Raw genomic sequence first — 24,384 nt, forward strand, 5'->3', positions numbered from 1 at the left:
TAATTTAATGTAATTTAATTTAATAAAAAATTCACAGCAAGTATTATATGATGTGTTTATGACACATATTAATTAATTATATTTTTATTTTATCTTCATTTAAATTTATGGATGTTTTTATTCATTTTTGTGTCTACTGGACCACTGTAGGCTAATTTAATTTAATTTAATTTAATTTAATTTAAATTAATTTAATTTAATTTAGAATAGTATGTATTATGTGTATGCCACCTTATTTTTATTTATTTTATTTGAATTATTTCATTAGAAGTTAAATTTACTTTGGTTTCTATTTGTCTATTGTAGTCCAATTTAATTCAATTCAATTCAATTTCATTTCATTTCATTTAATTTCATTTCATTTCATTTCATTTCATTTACCCAGTATGTAGTTAGTGGCACGTTTATGACACTATATTAAATTAATATATATGAATTTATTAAATGTGTGTTTTAACTGATTTTAATATGCCACATTATAATATATTATGTGATCGCAATCAAATAAACACATTAGGTGAGTTACACATTTAATTCAAGCCTTGCACTAATTGAAATGAGATCAAAGGGCCTAAACTTCAAAGTAGTTCAGTAGGAATTAATGCTGCTTTATGGAGAATATATCAGGCTTTACTCATATCTTTGTCTTGCCAAAGATGACGTGCGTCAGAACCCATACAGGCAAAGTTTCAGTAATTGTCATTCTTTTTCAAAACCCACGCTCATTAACGTGCTGTGAAGGCATGAAATGCCCCGGTGTTTCTAAGCCATGTGTGCCATGTTAAAGATAAGCACAATGGAGCACTGGGTAAAACGGGCTCACTACTGAACCGCTCTGGCTCGGATCTGACTGTACAGAAGGTGCTTGGCTTCCCTGCGGCGATCCTTTGTCTTGATCTGACTCATAGGTGTCATGTGACCGGTCTCCAATTATTCTATCGTGGGAGTAAAACAGCCAGAAGCCCATTTAGACCTCCAGAAAGTGAAAGGCATGGCAGCAAAGTCTAATGACCTGATGGGCCACCTGAGGTTTGCCTCTCTAATCACACAATGGACATCTGCAGCAGTGCTCCTGCAAATCCAGTTCAGCTCCACATTATAGACATCTCCTCAGGAGAGTCTCTAAACTATTTCCAACATTTGGACACTTAACTTCCTGTTGATCCACTTGGGTCTTCTTACCTTTCTTTAACTTTATTTGTGTAATTTATTTATTTATTTGCTCTATTATAGTACTTCAGGCATGTTTTATCTATTTATACCTTTATATGTAATATCTATTTCTAAGTATGTGAAAGATATTCTCAGAATAGACACTTCTTGTCCGAGTACTGAACACTGCTGCCACCTTGTGTTCACTGAGAAAGAGACCAGTAATAAATCACAAAGGAAAACACTTTTCTAAAGTCGCAGTGCCTGGTATTCTCGAAATAAGAATTATTAGGTTCTGAAAAGAAAGAAAAAAAGGTAAATGGAGTAAATAGTTTAATCTTTGTAATTTCTTCATTTGTTGATTAAAATTGGTGAATACTTGGCACACTGAAAGTTGCCCTTTCTATCACTAAAATTGTCATTATTTTAACAATGCTAAAACATTAAAGGGCAGTTAATTAGTTAATTATTATAATTTCTAAGGTATTTTATCGCATGCATTGAAAATACATGTAAATGTAAAATTGATATTGTAAAATAATAAAAATAAAAAATACATTAAACAAAATAATATAAAAATGATAATAAAAAGAACAAAAAAGTACACAAAACTATTTAAAAAAATGTATATGATAATTTAAAGATGCTGAAAATGCAGTTTTGCATCACAGAAGTACATTACAATTGAAAATATATTAATTTAATTTCACAATATTACTATTTCTAATAATTATCAGAAAATTTACCAAAAAATGTTTGCTTGACACAAATTCTAACATGAAGCTTTTATTTTATTTTTTCAACATTACACCATGTTACATAAAAACGCTGATGAAACACAGAACTATGACAGACACGTAATCGTTGGGCAGTCTCCTCTGTAAGCGTGCAGTGCATGACTTGATAACACCTGTGCAGTTTTAAAAGACCACAATGGAGACCAACTACTAAAGACAGTAAAAACACAAGTATGCATCGACAAAACACATCTGGAATCCAAGAGAACGGAGTGGAACAAAGATCCTCTAGTGCTGTTTAGTAATTACAACCTAAAAGCCAGAGCTTACCAGCAAGCCTGAGCTCAGATAGTTCATATTAGTCCACAATAGAACACTGTTGCTATTAGCGTGAATAGAAGTTGTATATCGCAGTGCTTTTATCGGTAAAACTGAATAAATGGAGTAAACCTAGTGTCCATGCATTTTTAATGAATGATGATGAACATTTCATTTTTGCTAGATGTTAGAAATGTTGATCTAGTGATTGTTAAAGCTGAACTTTTACATATCGACACCAAGAATAAATAAAAATAACAATATATATGTACAGTGCCATATGTGTTTGGGATACAATAAATTACGTTTACAGTGGAATATTAGTGAACAAATAATAAAAAACAAGTGACGTTTACGATTAAAACTTTGTGTAAATATATAGGCCTATTATTATAAACATCTCTGGGCACTTTAAGAATTTGAAATAGATGTAAGGCGTAAAGAAACGGCTGGAGCAGTTTATGAAATTGATATTTCATCACTAATAAACCGATTTTCCAGATATGAAGCGACTGTAGGGATGCATGAGTCTTTATTATGTCTTTATTATGTATACCAGACGTAGAGAGAGTGCTGTTTATGTGAGTGAAATATCATCTGGTGATGTGGTGTCTTCTTCAAATGTCTGCATAGCATCCGTATTAGATTAGAGTGGATATAACTGGTGTCTCTGGAGGGCGAGGGGTTCAGTTTCCAAGTCCGAAAGTCCTAATGTTAGAAAAGGGACACTTTCTTCTTCAGGTCGTTCCGTTTCCATAGTGACAGACGATCAAAGTCTGTGATGGACATTCCGAATAAACTGTGGAAGTCCTCCGGAGACAGATGCCGCTTTACAGACAAAAGAACAACAAGCGTTCAGTTATGTGTGCGGTCTGAGACGAATACTATAGAGGACGGGGAAACATCGCCAACTTAACTTCAGCAAATAGTGCAATCTATATTAAATTATGTTACAATATTATTTACAGCAGAGTATATTAGTATCACAGATATGGCATACTATCACCATGTCTATAAAATACTGAAACAATATATATATTTTTTATAAAACATTATTTAGTTGATTAAAATTATTACTTTGTTTATTTAGTTTATTACATTTATTTATTTATCTGTTTGTTTGTGGTAGGAATGTTTGCAACAACAACAACAACAATAATAATAATAATAAATTATCTGAAAATATTAAAATTCGTAAAAAAAAAATTTATAAAATGTATTTATGCATTTGTGAAAGGAGTAGTTGGAAAACAATAAAAATATTTAATATTTAATAATAATTAATATTTTTAATAAATGATGATGTTGTTATTTTCTCTCAAACATGCAATCATAAATAAATCTGTTTATACAGTATGTTCAGTTACTTTATCGTATAATAATAATAATAATAATAATAATAACAATGTATGATTTGTGGTATGAGTTTTTGGAAAACATAATAATAATAATAAAAATTTGAAAATTAAAAAAAAACATCAAGAAATATTTATTGTATTCAATATGTTTTCACAGATTAATAAATATATTTTAAATAAATTTTATTATTATTATTTTTTCTCAAATACACAATCACATATAATAAATAAATAAACAAATACATTTAGTTACTATTTACAATAATAATAATAATTCTCATTACTATTATTGTTAATAATAATAACAATAATTTTTCTTATTATTTTTTTTTATGTTTTCCAAACACTCCTACCACAAATTAAAAATAAATAAATACACATTTTCTAATTATTATTATTTGCATTATGTCATGTAATAATACTTTAATAATGATTAATTATTCATATTTTCTTAATAAAACAATAATATAAATAATTATTTTTGCTAATTATTTTGAGCATATAATGGCAAAAAAAAAAAAAAAAAAAAAAAACTCAAACACATTAAACTGTTATATCACATTTTTTATAAACTAAAGGTTAAGCAGTGTTTATTTGTGACTTGCCTCTAATCTGGTCCTGTCAACACCTGGAGGAAGTTTACTGCGCCCTCTGTGGGTTACAACCAGCATTTCATATGGATATATCTGAAGGGAGATGAGATTTCATTGCATTTTGGTAACATTTTATGCGGTACTCGTCCTTTTTGATTGACTGGACACAGTAAACAGGCCGTCACATATTAGCGGTTTGCTCAAGGGAGAATGTTCACAACACAACCTCCAAAGTTTTCACTTCGGTGCTGTCTGCATGGATGGCATCATACTGAATTCTGCATTCAGTGGAAGCGAGGTTTAGAAGCAACATGGATGTGTGCGAGTGAATGTGTGGCATGGGCTTAGAAGAGAGAAGCAGAACATGAAAACTTTGGAGGGTCTCGTAAGGTCTGCCTCACCTTCTGTTCCAGAATACTAGGAAGAGAGCTTCCTCTGTCCATTCTCCCCCTCTGAGAATCGCCATTCTATGAAGACGCCACCCCAGCCCCCAAAAATGACCCCCCAGGACAAAGGAGATCAATATGAGACAGGTACATTTCCATCCATAATAATGAATCAGCCTCATTCGACTCATTATTAAGTGTGCAAACAGTGTGCGGAGATCAAATGAGTCTGAAGCAATGAGAGGAGTGTAGGCTGATGTCAGGGTAAAGGAACATTAGTAGCAGCAAATGTCAGCCTGTTAGCTGCTGCTGGCATATTAGAAAACCATGCAGCAGCCACACGCTTGGGAGATCTTCTTACCTGTACACCTGAGGAGCACAGAAAGAAAAAATATTCAGAAACAAATATTTGCCTCATATTTTCTCAAATTCGTATGATATCATAGCAGAAACATATAAATAATGACAATTTCGATGCACTGCTTATGTGACTGACCGTACCTGTTTTTGCTTTCCCATTGTCTGTGGAGGTGAAGTCTGCGGACTGGAGCTACATGCATGAAGAGAAACACACATCAGAGACACAAAAACGCTACAGGCATGTCTTAAACATCAGCTGACATGTCTGCCACATGACCGGCCCATTTTTAAAAATCAACCTTCATATTCACCCAATATGATATGACACCCAAACTTAAAACAGATTATGTGCTAACCAATATTTATATCTTGCCAACTATACCCGATGTAACAGCAAACCCATATTTTAAGAGTGAAAATATTAACCAATCAGAACAATATATACTGTCTTTAATCAGTAATTAAAGACTACGTGTTATTTACTACAATTAATATGATGAATTTTCATATTAATATTACAGTGAATCATGTTAATAATTCATATTTTCATTGGTCATTTTAAATATATCAAAGAAAGATGTTTATCCGTAAAGTGAAATTAAATTTATTTATTAAAATAATGAATGCTAATAAGTATTTTTATGAATTAATATTCATAGTTAATAAAACATTCATATGATACTGATCAAAAAAAAAAATTCATGTTAATTAACAGTATTAATTAATATTTATAATTACAATTGAAAATGTATTATATTAGAAAGAAAGACTATATTTGAATTATTGCAGTTAATAATGTTAACTATTATTATTATTATTAAATGTACATATTTTATATTAAAATAATATTATTAAGTAAAGATAGAATTAATTTGTTAATTTGTCATTTTATTTCCATTAATAATTGTAAGAATGAATACTATTAATTTTCATATATAACAATAATTTAGAACATTTCTGGATTTTCAATGTTAAATGACAACAACAATAATAATAATAATAATAATAATAATAATAATAATAATAATGTTAATAATGAAATAGATCAGCATTATAGGAAGGTACCCTGGTGAGGCCCGTTCGACTGCAGGGAGGTAAAGAGGCTGATTTAGTAGCACTGGCTGATGATCCTGCAATGAATGTCAATGAAACATTTCATTAGAAGCACAATATACACACATTCCTCAATAGACTTTCTATTCACACGAACGCAGTTCATCATCTGAACACTGAGTGTCCTCAGTGACTTGCTGGCAGGAGCAACATGCGTGAGACGCTTGATACAAATCTACTGTGGTGTGTGTATAAAGAGAGATTAGAAAAATGCAGCGCGTATACACTTTTAAAATGAAAGGAGTTTGTTGCAGTGATGCCACAGAAGAACCATTCTAGGTTTCCCAAAGAACCTTTAGGTGCACCTTTTTACAAAGGTTCTTCATGGAGCTATCAATATCAACAAAGAACCTTAGATGTTAAGAGTGTAAACTCTCCTATAAAGTGTCTTTCAAGTGTCAATAGATGAAGCTACTGAAAGCACATGTTGCATGAAGTGCGCTGAGACTAAAACAGACATCACATACCCAACTGTATGTTTGCCCCGTCTGGCAGGGAGCGTGTTTTTCTGCGGATGACCACTGATTTCTCAATTTCCTCCTTCAGGATCAGTTTGCCCAAGTTGGACTGTATCTGAAAAACAAACAGCCCAGTCATGATTAGCGAGCTCCATTAATGCTGTGCGTATCCTTCCAGCACTGCCTTCAAACAAAACACTTCATCATCTAGCCTTGGAGAAATATTCCCAGCGCAGCGGCTGATTTATGTAGACAGAGAGGGATATTAATCTCAACAGTACTTTCACCTTCTGAAGCTCCTGTTCCTGGAGTCTCTTTGCATCTTCTGTCAGATCCTCAAACTCGTCGTCCTCGACTGGATTTCCCTGCTCGGCTGCCTTCTTCCTCCACTCAATCTCTGCAAGGAGAGAGCGAATGTTTATTCATATTTAATATTACAACAATACTAGAATACTACAACATGAATATGAAAATTAAATTATCATATTGATTTAATCAATAATTTCATACATTTTAATTATTATAATCAATAATGTTAATAGTAGTATTTCACATTTATATTTCATATTGAAATAATATTAGGATACTACAATACAATATTGTGATATTGAATAGTAAGAAGTCATACAAATTAAATCATAAACCAGTGGAGAAATGTTTAATTTAAATTAATAAAACGAATGCTAATCATTAGTAATTAAAATCAATAACTCATAGTCATATTACAATAATATCATAATACTACAATATTTGACAAATAATATAATTTACAATAGCAATAATACATATAACTTGGAAAAAATAATATTTATTAATCACATGCTAATAATAGTAATAATTCATATATCACATTAATATATATATATATATATATATATATATATATATATATATATATATATATATATATATATATATATTTAATTTTACAATAATATTAGGATCCTACAATATAATATTGTAATATTTTATAATAAGAAGTATTAAAAATGTAATCGTAAAACAGTGGAGATAAATTACATTTAATTATTAAAATGAATGAATTATTAGTCATTGAATAATGAATATTCATATTTAACATGACAGATATCAGAATCCTACAATATATTACAAAATAATAATCAACAAGACTAAATATTAATTATTATAATTAATAATGTTAAAAATAATTATTAATAGTATGGCTTGATTAGTATTAATATTTATATTTAATATTAATATATTAGATTACTACAATATAATATTGTAAAAAAATAATGTAATAATGTAATAATTTTATAATATAACTATTAAATTATTAATCAGTGGAGAAAGACAATATTTATTTAATTTGTATTTAATGTCACAATAATATGAAAATACTACAATATAATATTATAATGAATAATATTTATTATCCTATTTTTATTATACAAATAATATTTATATTTATTATACTACATTTTAAACAAACATATGCTGAAAAGTTAATAATCTCTGATTAATTCAAGTTAACTTGCTTCTCTACAGCTGCAATATTATCAGGGACATCACACTTCAGTCATTTCACCTTCAGTATGCAGTGATGTGGAGCGGGAGTAAATAAACAGAAATATGAAGCTGCTGAGCATTTACCCATAGTGGCTAGAGAGGGGGGACAGGGCCAGTACTCCGTCTCTATCTTTGAAGGTTGGCTGGGATCCGGCGGCTGGGCTGCTGGGAACTTGGAGGACTCAATGATCACATCATGTTTACTGTGAGACGTTCCCGTCTGTCCGTCTGAGGACAGAGACGAGATAAACATCAGATGCATAATGTGACCAGTTCATCTTTCAATACAACAATCCTACATGAGAGTGAGGTGAAGATCACTAACTAGAAAAATATATGTATTAAAGAGTAAAAGAACAAATACCGTGTTTGTAAATTGGTGGCTTCTTATAGATGTTGATGCCCATGTCTGAAACATAAATGTACGTGTACAGTTACAACTCACACACGTTTGAATGATTCTGAAAGGTGTGGTTGTGCTATGAAGTACCTGGCCTGTGGAAGTGCTGCACGGGGCTGATTTTGCGGAGCTGCACCGTGGAGCCCATGTTGGAGCCTCCTGGAGAGCCCTGCTCTGACCACTCCTTTGACTCTTTAGAAGCAAATATCTGAAGGAACAGGGGAACTGCATAAACCTTCTATTACTCTGGAATGCTAATAATGAAGCACTTCAATATGGTGACATAAATTCCTGTTTCAATCTAAAGAGTGGGCATAACTGAAACACTCAGCATGTTAACTGAAGCCAGGCCATCATATTTCACTGCCTGCATCAATAAAATGACAATGCAAACTCATGCCTTACTGTAAAAAGAGTGCTCAGCAGCATAGAGTGCCAATTGATTCCACTGTTCAGTGTTCTAGCTTGATTAGTTCATTAGGAATGCACAATAATAATAAACATTCATTTTTATATTCAATAAAATAATTGGTACCTTTGATAATATTAATTGATATATATATATATAGATATATATACAGTTCAGACCATAAGTTTGGACACACCATTCAAAGAGTTTTCTTTATTTTCATGACTATGAAAATTGTAGAGTCACACTGAAGGCATCAAGGGCTATTTGACCAAGAAGGAGAGTGATGGGGTGCTGCGCCAGATGACCTGGCCTCCACAGTCACCGGACCTGAACCCAATCGAGATGGTTTAGGGGTGAGCTGGACCGCAGACAGAAGGCAAAAGGGCCAACAAGTGCGAAGCATCTCTCGGGGAACTCCTTCAAGACTGTTGGAAGACCATTTCAGGTGACTACCTCTTGAAGCTCATCAAGAGAAAGCCAAGAGTGTGCAAAGCAGTAATCAAAGCAAAAGGTGGCTACTTTGAAGAACCTAGAATATGACATATTTTCAGTTGTTTCACACTTTTTTGTTATGTATACAAAAAACACAGAAACACAGTGGATGGCTGGCCTGTACTAAGGAAGAACTTGACCAATGCCTCCAAGACACCTTCAGGGACCCTATGCAAGACCAGGAGCTAGGGCAGTGCAAGGCTGTGATAATACCACCAGATCCGATGGAGGCCTTCAATCTGAGGGAGCCATTCCTAATAGAAGTTCAGGAAGTGGTACGGAAAGCAAGGTCAATATCTGCACCAGGACCAAGCAGAACACACTACAAGTTCTACAAGCACTGTCCCAAGCTACTGCACTGGCTTTGGAAGATGTTGAAGGTTATCTGGAGAAGAGGGAAAGCAGTGCATCAGTGGCGAGTTGCAGAAGGAGTGTGGATCCCAAAAGAGGAAGACTCCAAGAACATCAGACAGTTCCGAATCATCTCGCTGCTCAGTGTTGAAGGGAAGATTTTCTTCAGCATCGTAGCTAAGCGACTAACCAAGTTCTTCCTCAGAATCTGTATGTAGACACTTCTGTGCAGAAAGGTGGCATCCTGGGCACACCAGGGTGTTTAGAGCACACAGGCATGCTCACACAGTTCCTCAGAGATGCAAGGGAGAACATGGGAGACCTAGAGGTGCTGTAGCTAGATCTGACCAATGCCTACGGCTTGAAACCCTGGAGAGGCACCATGTCCCAGCCGTTGTAAGAGAACTCATCCTGGACTATTACAACGATTTCAGAAAACTACTGTAGCAGAGCAGTGGGAATGAGACAGCAAGGTGCCTGAATGAGATGGGAGCAAGTTTTGGAGAGGAAGATCAGGTGGAGGGCAGAGCCACACCGTATTAAAGGGGGGGTGAAATGCTTGTTTTCACTCAATATCCTGTTAATCTTGAGTACTATAGAGTAGTACTGCATCCTTCATAACTCCAAAAACTCTTTAGTTTTATTATATTCATAAGAGAAAGATAGTCTGTACCGATTTTTCCCGGAAAAACACGACCGGCCGGAGGCGTGACGTGTGGGCGGAGCTAAAGAATCACGAGCACGAGTAGGCTTTTGTGTTGATAGCGTTTGGAAGCTGTGACACCGTGAGGACAAAACCAACCAAAACAAACCATGGCTTACAGTCAGATTCAGCCGTTTATTTATGATCCAGAATCAGATCCAGAGGCTGAAACTGAACGAGAGCAGCAGCAGCAACGACTCGCTCCGAGCGGGGCTCGAACCCGGGTCTCCTGTGCATGGGAGGGGACGCACTAACAAGGAGGCAGAGATATTTGAAGCAGTTTTACTCACCGCCTGCGGTTCCAACACACGATCGTGACCCTTTTTCGTTGGGATTGCATCATCCTTAAGAAATAAACGATGTGCAAATCCGGCGTCAAACTGGGCCTTGTTTGTAAAACAAGCATCTTCGAAATGCAGGGAACAAACAAAAACACTTGCACAACTCCGTTGATGCTCTGTAAAAATAAACTCCATCCACTGGTCCCTTAATGCTGTTTTTTTGGTAATCTGTGCAGGGTTGTCTTGCCCTGGCAACCAAAAACACACTTCTTTTGTGACATTTCGCGACGCTCTCGCTCTGATCAGTGAAGTCTGTTGTGCTCTCAGTGCTGTGCTATACGGGAGCGCGCTCTTCCGGCAGACGTGCCCTCAGGACCCATATAAGGAAATTCCGCTCCATCTAACGTCACACAGAGCCATACTCTAAAAAAACTTTCCGAAACTTGTGACAAACCGGAAGGAGTATTTTGGGAACAAAAATACTCCTTCAAACGTACAACTTAATTTTTGAAACTTTGTCCATGTTTAGCATGGGAATCCAACTCTTTAACAGTGTAAAAAACTCAGTATGCATGAAATAGCATTTCACCCCCCCTTTAAGTTCCTAGTCCTGGCAGTCTATGACGTCCTTCCCAGTCCATCCAATCTGTACGGCGTGGGCTTGGCCGATACACCGGCATGTCTACTCTGCCAGAGAAAGGGGACCCATGAGCATATTCTAATTTACTGCCCAAAAGCTCTGGGGGAAAGGACGATACTGATGGCAACATGACCAGGTACTCAAGACCATCGCAGAGAGCATTTGCAGTGCCATCATGAGCTGTCGAATGTCCATACCCCGGAAGCAAACCACCTACTTCATTAGAGCTGGGGAGAAAGCGAAAGCAACATCAAGAGCAATATCAGGGTTGCTCCACAGTGCACAGTTCTGGCAGCTTACAGTGGATCTTGGCAGTCAACTCAAGTTCCTGCAGCACGGCGCTGAAACCACCCTCAGGCCTGACATTGTTCTGGTGTCAGAAGCAATGAAGAGTCATGTCATGCTGAAGCTTACAGTGCCGTGGGTAGAGCGCATGGAGGAGGCCTTTGAGCGGAAGAAGGAGAAGTACAACAGTTTAGTTAGCGATGGCCACAGGAAAGGGTGGAAGGCAAGGTGCTTGCCAGTGGAAGTTGGATGCAGAGGCTTTGCAGGAAAGTCTCTCAGCAGATCTTATACTGCACTCGGCATTACTAGAGAGAGGAGAAGAAGGGCCATCTATAATAGTACAGAGGCAGCAGAGAAAGCTTCTAGGTGGCTCTGGCTAAAGAGGGAAATCTGTGGTTGAGCGCTGCTAGGGCACAAGCTGAGGGCTGATCAACCTTAGCTGGGTCACCTGTGCGAGGGTCTCTGATGCTTGAAAGACCCAAACACCCGATGACCGTTAGTAACATCACTGATGATGTGCCCTAGCTTTGAATCACAAGATGTATCTTTACAATACTTCTGGCTGATAACTATATGACACTAATAACTGTCAAGTTATGTCTAATAGTGGCCAATTTTAATTAATTACCAAGAACTAAATAAATAAAAATAAAAATATAATGGATTGTAAAAACTTATTCCTTTTTAGATTTGCTTATTTTTTTTTTATAATAATGTTTATATGACTTCAATTAAATTGTAATAATATTACTTAATATTCAATATAACAACAATATTCAAATACTGTACCATAATAATTTATAATAATAAGTAAAAATGTATAATATTAATCAGTAAAGAGGGACTAAAATGTAACTATTATGATTAATAAATGTTAATGATTAATCGTATTAATTTATATTCAATATTAAAAAACAATACTACAATTTAATATTCTAATTAATAGCAATGATTATAATGAATTATAAATGATATAATGATAACAACATGCTGTTGATTATTTGCATATTACGGCCAATTAAGCTATTATAAATGTAATTATTAACATTATTCTTAACATGAATGAAACAGAACTAAAGACATATTTGCTTTGGGAAACACAGCTGAAATATAATTTATTAATTAACGGAGTGGCTCAGTAAAACAATGACACAGGAAGTGTACAGGAAGAGAAGTGTGGTGGTTAAACCTAATGATGGACAGAGGCTTGCTGGCTCACCTCAGGGGAAGGCGGGGGAGAGATAGAATGAGGAGACATCGATCTCTGGAGGAGACAAGGAGAGAAAACAGAACACACACATGTGTTTATTGTTTTCAGCGTCTGAAATCCAATGGCTCTGTGGCTCTTTAACACACACAAATGATTTCACATGCATAACAAAGCTTGACTAATAGCATTAAAGTTACACCTCACCATTATATCCTGCTTCCTGTTCGCCAAAACACATATATTGATTCCACTTAAAGTGGAAGTTGTAAAACACACAATAAAGCTTCTCAAATGCTTCCCAATGGTACAACGAAACATAGACTCGATCTAAAGACACATTCGTTCTTTTCTGACCTCTCTGCTCCTGGAGAGACTTATCCGATCCAGGGCTGAGATATTGAAATGCGGCTCGTACACCATCAGATCTGGCCGTTCCACCTCAAGAATGGCTTTGTCTTTGGGAATGGCTGCCAAGTCCTTATATCCAATGACCTGATTGTCCATGCGTGCCTTTGGGGAGTTCGAAAGAGAGAGGCTGAGTGAAAGAAACGCTTGTCCTCTGAGATGCCTCACTGGGTTCATGGGAAGCATGTGCTTTATGGCAGATAACAGAACGCATGTGTTATCAGTGAAACGGAAAGTTTTACTTACCACAATCGAGGTGGCTGGGGACCCAGGAGCACTTGGACCCCGGGAGGAAGGGGCCGTCCCTGCCTGTGGTGGGAGAGCAGAGCAAAAAGGTCAGAGGTCATCATTTAACTGCTTCTATCCAGTGACATGTTGTTAATGAGAAATAAGATCTATAAGTAATGTCATCAGTCAAACTGATGATGTGTGTCAGTCAGCCACGCCCCCTTTCCATTCACACTAAGTGAAAAAAAACCCCCACAGCAGATCTGATCATACTTTAATGGGTTTACTTTGACAGAAAGACAAAATAGAGGTTAGGGTCCACATATGAGGAATTGAGAAAACATTCTGGAAATTCTAGCGTTTGATGATTTTTGGCAAAAATGGCTTGAAATGAAATTAACTTGAAAAAAAAAAAAATCAAGCATGATAACATCCACATACATTACCTTCTGCATGACTGAGGTAAACTATAAAACTCCTTTCTTCGCTCTTCAAGTTACACAGATCTGCAAAAGAGTACAAAAAAGCCAAACATGAAATCAAAATAGAAGCAAATTAAGTATCATAAATAATGAATTATAAGTCAAACAATACTAAAGCAGTGTTGAGGCTAACTAATTTTGTTGAGCAGTATTTTAATAAAATTTCCCAGTTACATTTATTATTATTATTATTATAAAAAAATGAAGAGAATATTTCTTGGATTACATTTATTTTTGTTCATTAAAATTTTATATATTTATAAATTATATTTGTATTATTATTATAATTATATTAAGATTTTTTTTCTTTTATTGTTTTTGAAAAAAGAAAAAACCCTTCTTTCAGTTCTCACCAAGGCCACATTTAATATATAAAAATACAGTAAATCAGTAATATTGTGAAATATTATTAGATCTTAAAATAACTGTTCTCCAATTGAATATATTTTAAAACATATTTTATTCCAGTGATGTCAAAGCTGAATTTCCACATCATTCCTCCAGTGTTCAGTGTAATCCTTCAGAAAATAATCTAATATACTGATTTGCTGCCCAATAAACATTTCTTATGATTATCAAAGTTGGAAACAGCTGTGCTGCTTAATATTTCAGTGGAAACCTACATTTCTCAATTTTAGGATTCTTTCATGAATAGAGATTTCAAAATAAGTTATTTTTAATTATTTATATTTTAATGTCTCTTTTGATAAATTATCTGTCTACAAGAAAAAAAACTGACCTATTCTTTAATAAACAACGATTTCTTCTCACGTAAATTGTAAAATCTTCACAAATCTTGTTATATTTAGATTTTTTTTTTTTACAGGGAAAATATATTTTGTTAAGTATTTTCTGCAGACTGAGGCGATCCATTTAATTAGCCTCCCACTGAGGGCGTTCAACACCCACCCGTATTACACTCATTCAGCACTCAATACACGATACATGCATGACAAGCTCATTGGATTCAGAGATGCGTATCATCCGTTTTATGGTAGAAAGGTACCATAAAATGAATATTAAATTCAATGTATGTCATTTTTCCTGTTAAAACACTTGCTCCTAGCTCAATTTAATATGCGAGAGACAACGTTCAAAGTCAAAGTTGATCCCAAGACCTGCAATTCGGTCTAGTGTTATTTATAGGCCAGTATAATATAGCTGTAGTATTTATTCATATTTCAATGAACTGCATGTTTTTGTCCATACTGGAAGAATTGACTGGTATCAATGTGAATAGCTGCTATTAGTATGAATAAACATGAAGGGGAACAGTTATACCATTCATCTGATCTCCACTATAGAGGATCAGTGGACTCGTGTCTTTATGAAATTACATGTTAATTCATTAGATGCAGCAGGGACGGTATCCTGTTAGTGTGGGGGAGGGGAAGTGACATCATGATTGCTCACCCATGAGCAGAATTGAGAACTGACCACAGTATTTTTCAGGTCCCAACATCAGCTGAGTATGCTCAGTACAGGTGGTCTCGGGATGGCAAGGGTTAATGTGCTAATTCGAATTTCAGTCATTTCAATTTCATTTAAGGATGAGCCTTGAAATATTTCATGAAAAGAACATAAGTGACATTCTCTGGGAAGGATACAAGCCTCAAGGCCTTTTGAAACCATGTCCTTGCATTAAAATAGTTGACAGAGATGCTTTTTTGCAAAAACATCTCTTTGATTTGCTGGAGTTGGGAGTTGAGTTCACCCGAGGTAACGCGAGAGGTTTGACGTTCTGCTGTGTTTTGACTGCTCATGCCTTGCTTCAGGGGAAAAGAGACAAAATGTCGAGGGAAATGCATGTTTTAATGCCAATTACACACACCTCCACTCAAATAAATAAAAATATTTTCAAAAATACTGCTATAAGTTTAATATGCAGAGACAATTTTGTAAGATGATCTCCATGAAAAGAGATTCTGTATCGTGTTACTTTAGTATTATTTATATATATATATATATATATATATATATATATATATATATATAATTTATAACCTAATATACATTTATATTATATTACTTTTAAGGTATTTATTAATATTTGGAACAAACTTTTACCTCTTTATTATTCCCATTTACAGCATTTTAAACATTTCTTCTTTGGCTATTCTAAAGAAAAAACCTAATTTTTTTTCCTTTACACAAAGCTTTGTAATTTAAGGGCAGTGAGACAGAAATCTATTGTGTCACCAATCATCACTATTGGTTTCCTCTCCTCCATCTTTTCCGCCCCGGCCTGACCTCAGCCACAGCTGGCTGTCTCTGCTGGTTAGGAGGGTTAGCGATCAGCTCAGGTCAGGTTTACTCTGGCATGAAGGACACAGTACTGAAACCCTCAGCACCTCCTTACTGACATGCACATACAATGTAAATGGCTTGTGTTTGAGATGAGGGGACCCATGTGCATCAAGCCGTCTGTAATTCAAGTTCAATCTGGCTAAGAAGAGTCCCTGAGCACCAGGCACAAATAAAGTTTGATTTACTGCTCATTCACACGCTCAGAAGACAATTGTGCACTTCAGTAATGACAATAATAATGGCATCCGGAGGATATTTTCATTTGTATGATTCTTACTATCCGGTTTCTTACTGTACAGAGATGACATACTTTATTGTGTTTTTCTGCTGTCGCTTGTGCTGTGGTGCACATTACAGGTAACCTTAAAATTGAGCCTTCTGCTGCTCCAGCAGGAATCTGATAGCACACATCACCTCAAAACACAGCACAGACCAGAGCCCATTGTTTTTAGATTCGCCTTTACAGTGATGCACCACAACTGCAAATCTTTCTGCCATCTTTCAGGGGAAATGCTCATAATGGTCAATAGACCTGATCTCAATATTGATGCTAACGAGTCTTGAGACAATGTCAAAACACATAACCAACTTTATCTGAAAAAAAAGAGCACATAAAGAAACAATATTATTGCTTTAATACTGATTAATATAACTTTTAGTGCTGTCAAACGATTAATCACGATTAATCGCATTCAAAATAAAAGTTTTTGTTTACATAATATATGTATGTGTGCTGTGTATATTTATCATGCACAGTACAGTATATATAAATACACATTCATGTATATATTTCAGAAAAACCTTGTTTATATAATAAATACATTTATTTAGAATATAAATTATATGAATATAAATAGACATAAATACATGTAAATATTTTCAAAATATATACTGTATGTATGTGTGTATTATTATATATACATAATAAATATACACAGAGCACACATATATTAGGCAAACAAATATTTTTTATTTAGTATGCGATTAATCGTGATTAATCGTTTGACAGCACTAAAACAATACTAAATAATCGTTGTCTTTTTGCTATTCAGCATTTGCTAAATGCTGATTTATTGTTAAAAAACAATTTTAAAACAATTTAAATTAAATTATTCTATTTTTTAACTAGTGGTGAAATTGTTTGACCTCGGCCAGTATAAATGAGCACCTGTTAACCATGAGATCACTAGCTCCATTAAATAATATGAACAGACTAATGTATTAGTAAACTATTTATCATTGTTCATATTATCTAATGTAATTATAGTCTGCACTGAGAACATAAAAACAACATGTATGTAAGCAGCTTAAAAATATGTACTACACCAAAACATAGAGAGAAGCTTATGATCTATCAATACTAACATTCCTCTGAAACAGACTGGTATTAATGGACCTGCTTCAAGGCAAGCATTAGAGAAAACAGTGTGTGTTAATCAGGAAGCAAGGCAGTGCATTCATGAGATCCACAGAAAGCCTTATCTCCAATCAGACAGGGAGTTTTAGCATGCATGAGTAAGCAGTCAGGGAGTAGGATTCTTATTCACTGCAAAGAAATCTATTTCTTAATCATGTTACCGATAAGTAAATTACTTAATAGTCATTAAATAAGTAAATTACTCGTTTTATGGATGTTTAGTTGGATTTTCACTGGAAGACAAGACTAAAAATCTTTCATATTGAGGAAAAATATCCTAGAAAAATAGGACCATCAAAACACACTTCCAAGGACAACATAGTCACACAAGTATGTTTTTATCAATATCTGAGAGATCCTAAACCATATTTTTAGTGAAGGCAGTTGAATTTTAAATGAAAAAACAAACCAGATTTGAATCTGAACCTTAATATACATAATAATTAGTAAACTACATTTATGTTATGATACAACTGATATAATACAGAATCCATAAATAATACATAACATAAAAGAAATAATAAAAAACCAACCGTCATCAGTCTGAAAGGCAAAACAAGCTGAAATACACAGCAGGATTCCACCTCTGCTCCAGCTCTGTGATGAAGAGGAAATCCTACGCTGAGAGATCCAGACTTCCTGTCATCCCACTCTCTTCTCCCTAGTCCTCGTCGTCTCTCTCTCGCTCTACACGCTGCCTTGAAGACCCCACCCACTTCTCTCTCCACCCAAACTGAAATGCACTTATCTCAGCAGACCAAGAGCAGCCAACGCCCAATCAGACCCGGCGGTTGCGTCACCAGGGCAACGCTCTGCTCCGTCTGAAGAGAATTCTCCAAGCAACGCTGATGGATACAGGATCTATTACCTCTGTGAGGCCCTGCTGCTCCGCTGGGAGCGTGATGTGAGGAGTTGCTTGTGTTTCTGGCTCTTGAAGATCTCTCATAAGAGAACAATGGCCATGCTGCACATCACGGCCTAGAAAACAAGCTCTTCCTAACTCCTCCCCATCACTTCTGATGTGCTTCTCGTGGCCGGGCAGCCATGTTTCTTTATTCCAGACTCAGCTTTATTCCGCGTGTAGTGCTATCCAGGTCATGCGCCTGGGGGTTTAGCAGAGATCTGGATTGTCTTGCCTAGTTCAGTCAACAAGCTTGTGAAGATCAGACCAGCGGAGAGACTGACTGCTGGATTTGTTCAATCAGATTAGTGCTCCATTGATTAAACCTGCTATGCTTCTCACTTCTCTTAGTGAATCACTTAGCAGCAATCTCAATGACAGGAGAAGACATCAACGGCCGGAGAGTGCATTATAACAACTCATCAAATCTCTTTTTCCCCACACAACATATTACATCCCGTGTTGCAGTTTTAGGACAGAACTGAACTGAACCAAACAGAATAGAATACCACAGATTAGAATAGAGCAGAATAGCCTATAACAGGAAATATTCGAAAAAATGGCAAAATATAATACAAAACAACAGAATAGAGCATGAAAGGAAAGAATAGAACAGAACGGAATAGAATAGAATAGATTAGAATAGAATAGAGCAGAACAAATTATGATAGAACAGACATGTTCTAAAATGGTGAAGCTGAATATAATAGAATATGACAGGAATTTATAGAATATAGCACAACAGAAAAATTCCTAAATAGTCCCAAAAACAGCTCAATAAATGGAAGGGAATATGAGTGGAAAAAAAGAATATATCAAAATAGAATTAAAAAAAGAGGGGAAGGGAATAGATCTAAACCAGACAGGAAAGAACAGAATAGTCCTGAAAATGGCAAAATCAGATTGACATGAATGAATAGAGTATAGCAAAACCTAAAACCTGCTAAATAGAGTGGAATACAACAGAGTAGAACAGAATAACAGGGTAATGACAAGAATGAGTAAAGAATAACAGGAAAAAACAGAACGTGACAATAGAATAGAATGGAATTGATCTAGTCCATACAGAATAGAATATTCCTGTTCTAAATACAGTAAAATGAAATAGGATAGAAAATAGAATGGAATAGATCTAGGCCAGACATTAACAACATACTACACAAGATTAGAATTGCCCTGAACTAACAAATGGCAAAATAGAATTATTATGACAGGGAATATTAGAATGCGGCAGAATAAAATGAATAGAATAGATGAAAACCAGACAAGAATAGTTTGTAATAGTCCTAAAACCGCAAAACGGAATAGAATAGAACAGAACACGACAGAAAACACTATACAGAAATTAAACTTTACTTTAGCGTTGATCTTCCATGTAAATGCAATCTAAGTGAAGCAGTGCAGGAAGGGGAGGTCATCTGCTGTGACTTGATTTATAATATCAAACAGATATTCAGTCTGCTTCAGAGGTGCATTATGCACAGTCACTACTCATCTTCATATGTTTCAGTACTAAATAGTCTCTCAAATGCCATGGGGAATTCAAAATAAACGCAAAGCAATCTTTAGCTACAGGGGGCAAACCAGAAGGAAATATACCACCGAGAGAGAGAAGAATCTCTGGATCAAGACATCACCACCTGACTCTTAGCTCCTTACATCTGACCACCTTTAATCTGAAGATGAGAAAGTCTTGTCACTGCCACCATCAATGCTGTCAACTCAAAGACCAAAAGATTTTGTTTTTGTCTGCAGTCATTCCTTTGATAAATGTTTCTACTAATATGAATCAGAGCCGCTGGTATTATAGTCAAACACTGGTAATTCCCCACTAGTACACTTTTAAAAATCTAATTATAAGTCTATAATAATAACAACAACAATAACAGTACATTTAATATATCTAGACTTATAAAAATAATAATAAAAAAATAAAAGTAAAAAAAGTGTTGCTCAAAGAAAAAATCTGCAGGACTGAAGGAAGCAGTAGTTTCCTGTTGCTTTGGACAGGAAAACATTGAATCAGTCTTCAGAGTCAGCAATGAGACTGTTGCTATTTGCTTCACTTTCATTTCGTTTCTTTATAGCCTACTGTATAATTACTCCGTTTTTTTTTTATCTCTCTGTTATTTCGGGACGCTAGAAAGGCAAAAGTAAAATGTAATTCGCTAATAAATCAAACAAAAACGTTTATATACGAGCAAAATTTTATTGAATCAAAATATAATTGGTTTCAATGCAATCGTAAATAATGTTAATTCTATGACTCGAGTCATGAAAATAACGCGTAGGCTACAGGACAGGCCCATACAGAGCACTGTCCTTATTTAAGGTCTTAAGATTTTGTCGAAGGTTATGTGGCCTAAGGACAAATTTTATTTTCTAGTCTGGATTTTAAACCCAGATTCGAATTTTCAAATAAAACTATAATTGTCCTCGGGAGATCGCGAGATCGTCTGTGTATGTAGAAGGACAAGTGTCCCCATCAAGTGTGATGATGCCTCTGTTTACCACAGGAGCTACCTCTACTGGTGCTTATGATCGACTAGGGCAGAATATCATTACATCAAACAGCTGCAAACGATGACCGCAAATCCATACACGTCAATAACTTGACCATATCTATCAGCGCATCCTCCACTGCATCCCAGCTATTATATGTGATGAGAAATAAACATGTCGTCTAATCGTACCTGAGAGTGGAAAGCAGCGGTTTCTTCTGTCCTTTCCGTCCGCAGATGCAGAAATTCAAGGGTCTCTCAAACACGCACTCAAGATCATTGCGAGCATTACGCATTCATGTTCGTGTGCCACATTGGCCGTGTCTCAAACACCTAGTGAGCTGAGCTGCCTGCCTAGACAGCATCTTGAGCGTCATAGTCGCTCTCAGCGTCAGCTGACTCGGAACGCGTTTATGATCCCAAAATGCGCTATGAAGCTTTTGAAAAAAAGCCAGTGTTAAGGAAATGTGATACTATATATATATATATATATATATATATATATATATATATATATATATATATATATATATATATATATATATATATATATATATATATATATATATATATGTATATCCTAGATAATTTCATTTAAGTTCTACTTTTCTGAAATATAAATAGTATAACATATACCTGAATAAAAAAACTAGTCTACATGAAAAATCTATACAATTAAAATAAACAACGAAAAGAAATAGAGTATATACGTGAAGGCTTTAATTGAACCTAAATCACATTAGAGGTCGCCGAAGTCTTTTATTATTTAGACAGATACATTGCATTTTATAAAACATGAATGTATTTTTACATTTAACATTAATTGCACTGCACTAATAGCTCATGATATTTTAAATAACCGCTTAACAAGACTAGATAAGGTAAGATTATTACTAAAGCAGCCCTAGAGGGCGCAGTGCAACCTCTTATTAGTATTCTACCAAATACATTTGAAATAAATATAGAATTTGATTAACGTTTTTTTTTTCCCAAAACAACAGACTAACTAAATAAGCCTGGCTTATTTGGTAAACTAGTTTTATGAAAAAAGCCCCTGATCTGAACAGCAACACAAGCACTGATCTCTACCATTTAAATCACGTGACCTGTCGTCATGACGTGTTTGTAGCTCATCCGGCCCCGGGTCAGAAGGCGACAGCATGGACACGGGGGATGTTCTTGCATCTCTGGTAGGCAATAAATTATTTTAATTTATCAACAAAAACAAGGCACGGTGTGATAACGTGATAGTATTTTATTGAATCGATGCTCTCATGTAACGTATTTTCATAACCGCTCAGAGCCCAGAGTAATATGTTATATCTTAGTTAGCCCGCATGCTAATAAGCATGTTATGGTCATATGGCAAAAATAACGAAATAATTTCCTTCATCATCACTGATATTTATACTCACCCAGGCTCAAATTGCTTAGGTAGTAGCGTTACTATAACAAGGATACCTGACAGCGTTGATTAATAACGTTACATTGATTCTACGTTAGTCTCTTATGGCACTGTTTGATTTTATTGGCACGGGTTTTACGTTTTAGATTTATTAAAACACGTTAATGTTTAATTTTCCACTGACTTGAGTTCCTGTGTTTAATAAACAGGGGATAGAAGGAGCCACTGCGGTTGCGCATGCGCTCTCTCTTCCAGCAGAGGCGTACGGTAATGACGTGAGTTGGGATAAGTTTTGATAATTGCAGCGGAACAAGAAACTAAGTTTGTAAGAGTATCCCCACTTCAAAACACTAACCATATTGTATGTTTGCCATCAGGCCCAACTGGAAGTAATGTGGGCTATGAAAGCCTACAATCACGCAGAAGTGTACTATAATGTAAGTGAACGAGTGTCACAATATTCTATCAGTTTTCACTTAAATCAGTGGTTCCCCACCCTGGTCCTGGAGACACCCCAACACTGACACCAACATCAAGTCATCAGCTCATTACTAGAGACTCCAAGACCTAATACTGGCATCAGAGAAAAGAGACCTGCAAACTGTGCCTCCAGGAGCAGGGTTGGGAACCACTGGATTATATGTCCAGCTTCACTGACAGGTTTATTTCTCTACAGCTTATTTCCTCGGTTGATCCCAAGTTTCTAAAACTAACCAAATCAGATGAGCAGATATACACTAAATTCCGAGAAGCATTTCCTGACCTAAGTATTCAAGTTCTGGATGCAGAGCTGCTGAAGTCCGTGGACGCAAAAGAGGTGCGTGATGTCACTCTGCTGTTTGATTTGAGATTTCACTCATGACGAATCGGTCAAGCTATCTTTCCACTTTTTTTCCAGAAATGGAGGCCCTTTTGTAACCAGTTTGAAGAAGTTGTAGAAGACTTCAACTATGGTACTTTATTACGTTTAGACTGTCAAAAGGACTACACAGAGGAGAACACGATATTCGGTACGTGATGCCACACGTTCACTCCTTTGTACACGTCATACAAGTGCACCGGAAACAGACTAAGAACAAAAAGTCTAACTTTTCCCTTCATTTTAATTTCAGCGACCAGAATCCAGTTTTACGCCATTGAGATCGCAAGGAACAGAGAAGGATACAATGACTTCGTCCACAATGCCAATTCAAAAACCAAACAACAGAAGCAAGACAAGAGCGAATCATAACAGCTTATTATTGGAAGTGGCCTTCTCGATGTAGAGATCTTTCTACATAAAGCTCATCAGTGGAGAAACATGTTTAAATGTCCTACCTATTTTTCCCCATTATGTAAATGTGTGTAAAAGAGTTGTTTTTCTCATTTGTACTCCAAAGTTGGATGGTTAAATCAATTTAGATTTTTCTGCAATATGTGGCACTTTTTGTTTAATAAATAACAGTGCATATTTCCCCCTGAAAAACTGCTTCTGTATTGTGTATGATTGTATTGTAATTAGAATTCCTGTGGCTCTTGAAAAACAAATGCATTTGCAACCTATTTTTTCCAATGTGTTGTCAATTTAAATGAATCAGGATTTTCGACAAAGCACAACTCAGAAGTAACAGATGGCGTTGTTAAAAAAAAAAAAAAAAAAAAAATTAACCCAAACATGGACATGAACAATTTTTAAAGGCTCCCAGAACCCGCTTTTGAGGAGGATTTCAATGATGGGGAGGTTTAAGTTCACCTTTTAAAACATCTTGATGTATCCCAACGTTGACTTTCTTTCAATTGTGTCATTATTTGGCATTTTTGCTGGACTCTTACTGCATCAACTGGCATTACTGCTACATTAGATCCATCCATTAAGACACTGTTGAACAGATTCCATTGACTACACACTTCCATGACTTTGATGTACAGGAAATTCCATTTTCTATGACCATGGGAACCCTGCTGCTTTTAAGAATAGGA

At 35.4% G+C, this 24,384-nt stretch overlaps 2 protein-coding genes across 4 annotated transcripts; one reads left to right on the forward strand and one right to left on the reverse strand.

The window, feature by feature from the left end:
• Positions 1-1,922: 1,922 nt before the first annotated feature.
• On the reverse strand, positions 1,923-21,395 carry LOC127966778 (dematin). 3 transcript variants are annotated; one of them, XM_052568022.1, is made up of 15 exons: positions 18,152-18,315; positions 13,859-13,918; positions 13,431-13,493; positions 13,134-13,289; positions 12,789-12,833; positions 8,496-8,613; positions 8,370-8,414; positions 8,090-8,233; positions 6,763-6,872; positions 6,485-6,590; positions 5,970-6,034; positions 5,041-5,094; positions 4,560-4,625; positions 4,171-4,251; positions 1,923-3,035 (listed from the first exon to the last, which is right to left on the reverse strand). In XM_052568022.1, the coding sequence occupies exons 2-15, from the start codon at positions 13,865-13,867 to the stop codon at positions 2,922-2,924; spliced, it is 1,176 nt and encodes a 391-aa protein (XP_052423982.1). In that variant the 5' UTR covers positions 13,868-13,918; positions 18,152-18,315; the 3' UTR covers positions 1,923-2,921. The 3 variants fall into 3 exon arrangements, with proteins under 3 accessions (XP_052423982.1, XP_052423981.1, XP_052423980.1); XM_052568021.1 differs by lacking the exons at positions 1,923-3,035; positions 18,152-18,315 and adding an exon at positions 21,213-21,395 and having other exon boundaries at positions 4,171-4,913; positions 5,046-5,094; XM_052568020.1 differs by lacking the exon at positions 1,923-3,035 and having other exon boundaries at positions 4,171-4,913; positions 5,046-5,094.
• Positions 21,396-22,113: 718 nt separating this feature from the next.
• pbdc1 (polysaccharide biosynthesis domain containing 1) lies at positions 22,114-23,890 on the forward strand. Its single transcript, XM_052567214.1, has 6 exons — positions 22,114-22,210; positions 22,635-22,700; positions 22,803-22,862; positions 23,102-23,242; positions 23,324-23,435; positions 23,538-23,890. The coding sequence occupies exons 1-6, from the start codon at positions 22,181-22,183 to the stop codon at positions 23,654-23,656; spliced, it is 528 nt and encodes a 175-aa protein (XP_052423174.1). The 5' UTR covers positions 22,114-22,180; the 3' UTR covers positions 23,657-23,890.
• Positions 23,891-24,384: the final 494 nt, after the last annotated feature.

The sequence above is a fragment of the Carassius gibelio genome, chromosome B10 (genome assembly GCF_023724105.1).
Source record: "Carassius gibelio isolate Cgi1373 ecotype wild population from Czech Republic chromosome B10, carGib1.2-hapl.c, whole genome shotgun sequence".
Taxonomy (NCBI): domain Eukaryota; kingdom Metazoa; phylum Chordata; class Actinopteri; order Cypriniformes; family Cyprinidae; genus Carassius; species Carassius gibelio.

Bases quoted from the DNA above. Each gene is read 5' to 3' on its own strand.
- LOC127966778 (XM_052568022.1), bottom strand. The intron at 8,614-12,788 runs GTGAGCCAGCAA...CTGTTCCTTCAG, and splicing joins CTCCCCCGCCTTCCCCTGAG to ATATTTGCTTCTAAAGAGTC. The intron at 6,591-6,762 runs GTGAAAGTACTG...TTTGTTTTTCAG, and splicing joins AGGAACAGGAGCTTCAGAAG to ATACAGTCCAACTTGGGCAA.
- pbdc1 (XM_052567214.1), top strand. From the start codon at position 22,181: ATGGACACGGGGGATGTTCTTGCATCTCTG. The intron at 23,243-23,323 runs GTGCGTGATGTC...CTTTTTTTCCAG, and splicing joins AGTCCGTGGACGCAAAAGAG to AAATGGAGGCCCTTTTGTAA. The intron at 23,436-23,537 runs GTACGTGATGCC...TTTTAATTTCAG, and splicing joins AGAGGAGAACACGATATTCG to CGACCAGAATCCAGTTTTAC.